The sequence below is a fragment of the Lathyrus oleraceus genome, chromosome 5, assembly GCF_024323335.1.
Source record: "Lathyrus oleraceus cultivar Zhongwan6 chromosome 5, CAAS_Psat_ZW6_1.0, whole genome shotgun sequence".
Taxonomy (NCBI): domain Eukaryota; kingdom Viridiplantae; phylum Streptophyta; class Magnoliopsida; order Fabales; family Fabaceae; genus Lathyrus; species Lathyrus oleraceus.
Window position 1 is genome coordinate 190,615,128 of NC_066583.1, and position 8,966 is coordinate 190,624,093.

General features: G+C 37.4%; 2 protein-coding genes across 2 annotated transcripts; one reads left to right on the top strand and one right to left on the bottom strand.

The window, feature by feature from the left end:
* Positions 1-842: 842 nt before the first annotated feature.
* LOC127082503 (psbP domain-containing protein 4, chloroplastic) lies at positions 843-2,628 on the top strand. Its single transcript, XM_051022748.1, has 5 exons — positions 843-1,340; positions 1,497-1,600; positions 1,825-1,936; positions 2,043-2,270; positions 2,392-2,628. The coding sequence occupies exons 1-5, from the start codon at positions 1,040-1,042 to the stop codon at positions 2,454-2,456; spliced, it is 810 nt and encodes a 269-aa protein (XP_050878705.1). The 5' UTR covers positions 843-1,039; the 3' UTR covers positions 2,457-2,628.
* Positions 2,629-2,805: 177 nt separating this feature from the next.
* Positions 2,806-4,956, bottom strand: LOC127082502 (pentatricopeptide repeat-containing protein At3g21470). The gene is made up of 2 exons (XM_051022747.1): positions 3,252-4,956; positions 2,806-2,977 (listed from the first exon to the last, which is right to left on the bottom strand). Exons 1-2 carry the CDS (start codon positions 4,845-4,847, stop codon positions 2,909-2,911), a joined length of 1,665 nt encoding a protein of 554 aa, XP_050878704.1. The 5' UTR covers positions 4,848-4,956; the 3' UTR covers positions 2,806-2,908.
* Positions 4,957-8,966: the final 4,010 nt, after the last annotated feature.

Consider the following 8,966-nt stretch of genomic DNA (forward strand, 5'->3'; position numbering starts at 1 on the left):
ATCAACGACAAATGTTGTTTATAAAGAAGTGTTTCATAATATATAACAGGTGCAAATCTTTTTCACACTATGCAATGAATTAGTATGATAGTTTTAATTTATATTTCCTATTCCTTTCGTTGTTACTATTATCATTTTCCTACATCTACTAACCATTCCAGTTATTATTGTTGTCCAAACCATGCAGTTGACTCATCTGTCCTTTCTGGTTGGATTTCAACAATTATGACATCTAGATTACCACTCTTAAGGATTTGTAATTTAATCCATCAATTTTTTGTTTATCATTTAATTCACATTGCAAGTCGATTGAACAATACAATGACAAAGTTGACATCTCCCACATTTGAAAGTTATGTTAATGAATTTATGGTAGTGTTAAGTCTGATTTTTATTGAGCAGAATTTTTGTTAAATATATGTAACACTACTAAATATCTATTAATGACAGTTAGCTATGCGGTTATTGTACTTTGAAGTTATTAATGATTATGAAATGTCACTTAATGATTTTACTTTAATTGATTTTGTAGGTTATGTGTATTTGAAGGATATTTAGTGAGGATTACAAACTGAGAATATTATTCTTTGTTTGGACTAAATTAAAGTCTCTGCAACTATAATTAAGTTAGGGTTGCTTATGATGTTATCATTTAGGAATCTTGAAGTTACAAACGCAAACGCACAATAACGTTACGTCTGGTTTTGTGACACTAAAAATTAACCATAAGGTTACAAATCCTCTCTAAGAGGAAAATTAACCATAAGGTTACAAATCCTACGGGTTCCTTACTAGTTTTCTTAGAATAAAAATAAAATAATCTCTAATAAAGAAATATTGGGGATCACAAATCACATACACAGTGGCACAATCTAGTCCACAAAAATCTTATACTACAGTACTAGGTAAGGTAACCTTAGCTTCTGTACCTCAATTTCCACGTTAATCTTCCCACCCACTAGTTTTTACTCTGAAACCTCGTTCTCTAAGATCACTAAATTATATTTTCTTAATAAGCACTTCATCAATCTTCCTGGACATGGCAACAGCCTTGTCCACAACCACTCTGCTTTCCTGGAGAAGAAACCCACAGCACAAGTATATCCAACCCTCTTCCATTAAAAATAAAATTTCAAGAACTGTACCTGCTTCAGTCTCAAAAGACAGTTTTTCAATCAATGAAGAGAGTGATCAATGTACAGCATCTTTGTTGGTGAACAGAAGAACAGTTTTGGGTTCTGGAATTTCCTTGTTGGGTTTTCCAGGAGTGAGTTTGGCTGTGGTTAAACAAGGTCTTCTAGCAGGGAGAATTCCTGGCCTGTCTGAGCCAGATAAACAAGGTTCGTTAACTTTGGCTCATCAAAGATTAAAATTTTCCTATCTAATTCTGAACTTTGTGGTTTTACCTATTTTCAAATCTGAATTCCACCTGTCTAATTGTTTTAATGGATTTGAAGTGAAAATGAAATGATATGGTTGAGTTTTTGACCAGACAGGTTGGAGGACATATCGCAGGCCAGATGAGAAGTCAGGAGGACATGGTGTTGGATGGAGTCCTATTATTCCATACACCTTTTCAGTGCCTCAAGAATGGGAAGAGGTGATGATTTATGAACACTTCTGTTCTCAACCGGTCCCAAACTATTTAGAACTTAGAGTGGACAATTTTTCAGAAGAGCTTGTGAAATAGCATTTCTTCTTTATTAATCGGAAGAGTTTTTTTCACATTTGATCATCTAGATCATCTAGAGTACATTGTACATGTTTTTTTGTTCTCATGCTTGTTTGCTTTATGTAAAGTTAAAGCATGCATCTGCTTAACAGGTACCCGTATCAATTGCGGATCTTGGTGGCACTGAGATAGATTTGAGATTTGTCAGCCCTAAGGAAGGACGCCTGTTTGTTATAGTCGCTCCTGTTCTTAGATTCTCTGACGGTGAGTTTGCTTGATTTCTGTCTGTAGACAAGGAGAATATGACTGAAAGTGAAACAGAAAAAACATCGAAACTTGTTTTAGATTATAACAATTTTTTGCTATGCAGATCTTGGTGATAATGCTACAATAGAAAAAATTGGACCTCCAGATAAAGTGATCAATGCATTCGGTCCAGAAATGATTGGAGAGAATGTAGAAGGGAAGGTTCTTAGTTCCAGTGTAGCAGAGCATGAAGGAAGAACTTACTATCAGTTTGAGTTAGAGCCTCCTCATATTTTCATTACTGCCACTGCTGCGGGCAACCGCCTTTACTTGTTTGGTGTAACCGGTAATGGTATGTTTACTTATTCTCTTCTAAGTAGTTTTGCGGCATCAAATCTGAACAGTCATAAATAAATTATAAAAAAAAGTTACAATAACTAATAGAAAATAATATAAAGTTGTGTTAATTGCAGGCCTTCAGTGGAAGAGACACTACAATGATTTGAAGAAGATATCTGAATCTTTCCGAGTTGTATAATTGGATTTTTCAACGAATCAAAAGATTACCTGTATGCAATTTTCTGCACCGGTAGAATAGTGTACTGTAACACAGAAATTTCTCACTACTTTGCCTGATTGGGATTTCTGTAAATCAAGAAATCAAATCTGCAGAGTCTATGTACAATCAATATACCAAAACAATTTTGTTACATTACAATGCTTAGTCAGTGTGGAACGTAAATAATCTGCGCTATGAAGTTGAGCATTCTTGGTTGTTGCTTTTCAACTTGCTAAGTATTAACAAATGCTAATCTTTCAAGCTTGATCACAAAAACTCGGTGATAATTAAGAAAGAAGCCTTGTTATAATAACTTTTCAACAATTTAAAGGAAGGGGGATTTTTTTCTATTAAGTCAAAGGAATTGCCACAGGTCTCAGTAAGACTTGCTTTTCTACCTGACTGTCCATTGTGTTAATCTTCATTGGTTTTCAACACTTCATATGTGGCTTCCTCATAGCACAGTTTTTACCCACCAGAACACAGCTCCTTGCCCTCAGCTGAATCACATATTAAATAGCAGAAGTGATTGAGAGCTATGAGAATATTAATGGAGGAAGCAATAATCAATTGGTCATGGCCCGGAGCATGGAGATAGGACATAGTAGTATTAATTTCGTTACTATATTTGTTTAGATATTATCATAGTTATAGTTATGCGTGATTTCAATCTTTAAATACATTATCAGACTATTTTGAATTGTGAAAATATCAGTTGAACTCTAACACAGCATTAGTATATATACACTAGTTTTGCTTTAGGTCTCAACTTACGTTGAGCCAACTCTGATCAACGACAGAGTTGCTAATGATGATTGAACTACACCCTGGTATCTTTTCAGACCCTTTATCAGTCATGTTCGCCCTTATTATTTCAGATTTTTCCCATTTTTCTGAACCTGCATAAATATTCGACAAAAGCACGTTGTGAGAATTAGCACACGTAGGAGAGTCTGTACCAATCATCTTAATAGTTTGTTCTGCCATTTTCATATCTGAATGAATCCAACAAGCACTAATCATTGCCCCCAAAATGTTTTTATTAGGCTTCAAAGGCATTCTTTTTATTAACTCATATGCCTCCTTTAACCGCCCTGCTCTACCCAAGAGGTCAACCATGCATCCATAGTGCCAGATGTTTATTTCAATTCCACATGCCTCCATTTTCGATATTACTTCCAACGCTTCACTAACCAAACCTCCATGAGCACAAGCTGAGAGTACACTGGTAAATGTGACAGCATCAGGCCTTATATTTGACTCCTCCATCTTGCACAGATACTCAAGAACCTCCTTGCATTTTCCATTCACCGCAAAACCCGAAATCATAGCATTCCAGCAGACAGCATTCCTGTCATTGTAACTTTCAAACACCACCTTTGCATGAACCAAGTCCCCACATTTCGCATACATGTCAACTAATCCACTCAAAACAAACTGGTTCACAGCTATTCCTTTCCGTTCTATCATGCGATGGATTTGTTTGCCAGCATCCAAGTCCCCAAGCTGAGCACAAGCAGATAAAACACTAACAACAGTAAACTCATCTGGCTCAAACCCTTCAACTCTCATTTCCCCAAAAGCCTCCAATGCTTTCTCACCAAACCCATTCTGTACATATCCAGCAATCATGGAATTCCAAATCTCCAAATTCCGGACCAAAATCCTTCGAAAAATAGCCTCAGCCTCCACAATACTACCCTCCTTGCAATACCCACAAACCATAGATGACCAAGCAAAACAATTCCTTTCAGGCATTAACTCAAACACCTCTCTTGCATCCTCCATCTCTCCTTTCTTAGCATACCCATCAACCATTACACTCCACGTCACCACATCCTTAAACTCATTCGGAACCTTATCAAACAATCTCCTAGCCGTTACAGTATCACCATTTTTCGCAAACCCACCAATCATCTGCCTCCAACTCACCCTTGATTTCCCCGGCATTTCCTCAAACGCTAATGAAGCAGATTCAGTATCACCATTTCTGAAGTACCCACCAATCATTGCATTCCAAGTCACAACATTTCTCTCAGGCATAACATCGAACAGCTTGCGTGCATCCAAAACAACACCGCATTTGGAATAAGCAGTAATAATTGCCGTTCCAATGAAGACGTTGATGTCCGAACCGGCTTTTATGGTCTCTGCATGCAAGGATTTAACGTAATGAAGGAAGGGATGAGAATCGCATGCTTTGAGTAACTGAGGGATCACGGTGGGGTCGTGTGTTGCTTCGTGACGAGTTTGCTTGTACAGAACAAGAGCTCTTGTTAATGATCCTTTGTTAGTAGTACTGTTGTTGCAATTTGATGGGTTGAAAGTTTTTGTGATTCCACGAATTTTGTGAATTGTTGCCGTGTTCATTTACCTTTTCTTTGTATGTTGTCGGTTTCTTCGTCCAATACTCTCCAGAAATTTGATTCAAACTGTGATGTAGTTAACTTTTAGAAATCTACTCCCTCCGTTCCAGATGTTCATTTCAGACAAATTAATAAAAATGAATAAATAAATAAAAATTGATATTTTTACTAAAATAATATTCATTACTCCCTCCCTCCGTTTTTATTATAAGTAGTTTATATTGTGGTATAAAATATTTTTTTAAAGTAATTTATAATAAAAAATGGAGGTAGTATTAATTATCGAGAATAAAAAAAATAATATTAATTAAATAATAGAATTGAAAAAAGTTGAATTGAAAATTAAAATAAATCGTTTATTTTGAGATATTTTTTATCTTAAATGGATCAATCATTGTAAGACAAAGGAAGTACTCTCTCAGTCTTAAAATAAAAATCTTTTAAAGTTGTTGCATATAGATTAAGAAAAATAATGATTAAATAATTAAATGTAACAACTTTACAAAATTGTCCTTGATTACTATTGGTTGTTATAAAAATATAGTATGATGTAATATCTTGAAAGTAGTGTAGACAATAGTTATGAGGGGTGAAGTTGGTAAAAATTAATTAATGTTGCATTGAAAACGTAAAAATGCAAGGTCATTTGAGAAGATCGTCGACATTAGTGATCGAAAAGAGCTCTGGAAAGTCACTGTTAAAGTTCATCACAAATGGACCGTCATAACTAACAACAAGGAGCACTTGGAATTCATATTTGTTGATGCAAATGTTATCATACCCTCAAATTTGCCTTACCCCATATCGTCCTCTTAAACCTTAAATCCTAGGCATATATCTCATACATGTCATCTCATATGCATTTGTACTCAATGATCATAATAATCCACAAGTCCAAGGCACGTGATCCATTTGCACAACCCAAGATCCTCTAATCATGAGATGCGCCCAAGCCACCATAGCCTCAATCTCATCCTTAAGCATCCCACAAAGCTTGGAGGATCACAAAAGACATCTCACTCACTCCCCTAAGTCCAATTTGGGTGATGAGTCCCCTTTGAAAAAGTCCCAAGATTCATCTGGTCACCCAAGGACCAAACCATGGCTCTTGACTCTCCTTTGGCTTGAACAAGTTTTGATTCTCCATGAATCTTGACCATGCCATTGAGGACCCCTCAAACCAAAGTTTGTTCATGCCCCATGTCCTTTAAACATCTCAATTTGATCCTTACATCTCAAACCCTAATCCATTTGGCTTTGGTTCTTGATGAAACTTGTGGCTCAAGAAATCCTAATTTGGGGATCCCTTGGTCATGGAACTTGCTCATTTTGACCATCCAATCACCCAACCATTCATTCAGCATCATTTCATGTCCATTATAATCAAAATCCACCATTTAAACATCCATTCAATCCATGTTACAAGTAGTTGGGTTGTACATGATTTTTCAACTTTCCATGACTTGATCCATCCACCAACTTGACCTAAAATCATCCCACAAAGGTCCAAATATCATTTCCTATCATGGTATGATCATAGGAACTCAAAACATCCATCATTGTGCCTTGGAAATCAAGAAATCACAAAATCCCCAAATTAGGTCGTGTTGGTTTGTCACATTTTGGCAAGAATGGCCTATGGGAAGTTCCAAAGACCATAACTTTCTCACTTCACAAGATTTTTGAGTTCCACTTCGAGCCAAATGTCCTAAATACCTTCCTCTTCAACTTTATTTCAGGGTCCAAGACCTAATTCATTGAGGAAGGGGGTTCAACTTTGCTATTGGCCAAGCTGGTCCACCATGCCCACCATGTCCTAAAATCATGTCATGACCACTACTTTGACGTATTGCCATTTCCAAAACACAAACCCTTTTGACCTGGTTCTTTTTTTCATTCAATCAAGAGTATAACAAGGAACAAATGGCCCAAAATTGAGACAAAATGCACAAGCCAATTTTATTTGTTCTTGGTTCGAACATGAGTGTTCATCCTAATGTGCAAGACAGACCAAGCCAAGACAGATTTTGCAATTGGATGCACCAAGTCCTCAAACTCTTTCCTTCTTACCCTAATGGTCAACAAACACTTTGAAAATGATTATTGTAGGATTGGAGGTCAACTTACAAGCCAAAACCTCACCAAACAGAAAAATCGACCCCATGTGCAAAAATCAATTTTTGCCCAAAATGGCAAAAAGAAATATCCACAACAGGCATTCTCTTTGGTCTTGTTGGTTCCAGATCAATGCTAAGGACCAAAGCAAACTTGTCTGAGCTACAAGCAAGGTCAAAGCACAACCATTTCATGTCCCCCCAAGTCAATCTCAAGTATGCTTCAGGTCAAATGCCATTTTTGATAAAGCCTCCATATTCTCCCTCCAAAACCATCCACACACCTTCCCTATAAATAGGGGAAGGTGTTCCACTTCAGAACCAAGATCTCAAGCCCCTAAAACCTCTGCTGCATTTTCATCTAGAGCTCCAAAAACAAAACTTTGAGTTTTGAGTTTTAGTAAGTTTCAACTCCAAACACCCACCCAAAAACCTTCACCAACCATCAACCAAGCTTTCCAAACACTTAACTCCCTTCCCCCAAGCCTCACCTGACCTGAGCTATACCATCGAAAAAATTCCATGAGCTACTTTTGATTAGGTAGATTTCTCCATCCCCATCATCCAAGCAAGTTACCATTTCCCTCAAAATATTATTCTGATCATTTCCCCTAAGGTTGCAGCATTGATTACTTGATATTTGGAATTTAATTTTTGTTTTAGGTTAAGTTCATCTTTCTAATTTTTGAGAGAGAACTCCACACTCAGAGCCAATCAATGGCTCATAAGTATGGAGGATAATTTGTTTTTGTTTATGCAATGAGATTCCATAGAAAAATCTTATTGATTTTGCTTATTTCCAACTTTTGATTTTCAAAAATCTCGAGGTTGAAGACGACATTGTGGTCGTTGCTTCGCGCGAGATTCAAATTCAAAAAGAAACCGTGTCTCACTGTGATTGGGTAGCCAGCGCGTGTGTTCATTTTTAAACATTGTTTTATTATTTTATTACTTCAGTGTGGTTTGTTACTACCTCCGAGCTTATGAAGGAGAAGAGCGATCCAAAACGCAGCGAAATTTAAAATTTCTCCTTTAGTGATCCTTACGAATGGGCATGATCAGTGATAAAATCGTTACCTCTTGTGGCGATTGTAACCTTTGATGCAGATCTACGGAGCGATCACGAACGTTGAACGATGACAACACCTCTACTCAGTCCACACGAACGAATTCCTTCAATCTTAGTGCTAGCTACTACGAATGAAGGCTTTGAGTGAGAGAGAGAGAGAGAGGGAAACGAAATTGCAACTGCACAAATGCTTCTACATAAGGGTTCTATTTATAGAACCACTTGTGTGGGCTGCAAGCTAAAAATCCCACTCAAGTATTTGTGGCCCATATCTTATAATATGCCAAAATCACTTAAGCGCGTGGTACCTTACCATATTTCGTATTCTACTTAAGTACAGCGTACCTTACGATATTCTACAATTCACTTAAGTGCACCGTACTTTACGGTATTCCTTGGTTACTCTATCTCTCATCAATCCGTCCTTTTGTGTGTGACCCTGTAGGTTTTCGCGGCATTGACAATTATATTAAATCACATATTTAACATAATAAACAGTGAGCGGTGTCGCATACGCGAAAAACAACCGGCGGGAAAAGACACAAAGCCGCCACCGTGCGTTATTTATCCCAAAGGAGGGAAAGGAAACGCTCGAAGTAAACCTAAGAAAGGGAAAGGAATGGTCTTACGACCAGAGATTTCTAGGATCGGGAGTCGGTTACGCAAGTGGAAGGTATTAGCACCCCCTCACGTCCATCGTACTCGAAGGGATCCAAGCTCGAAAGAATAGAATAAGGTTGCTAAAAAAACTGCTCAAAACTGCACACTCTGGAATGAAATAACACAGGTGAAAGACGGAAGAAGATGACTCGGCAGGATGTCGCATCCTGGGCCTACGTAGTTTGTCAGACACAAACATCAGAGTCGGCGTAGTTCGGGGAAAGGGGAAACGTGCTCGCTAGGACATCGCATCATATGCATACGTATCTTCTCTAATCAG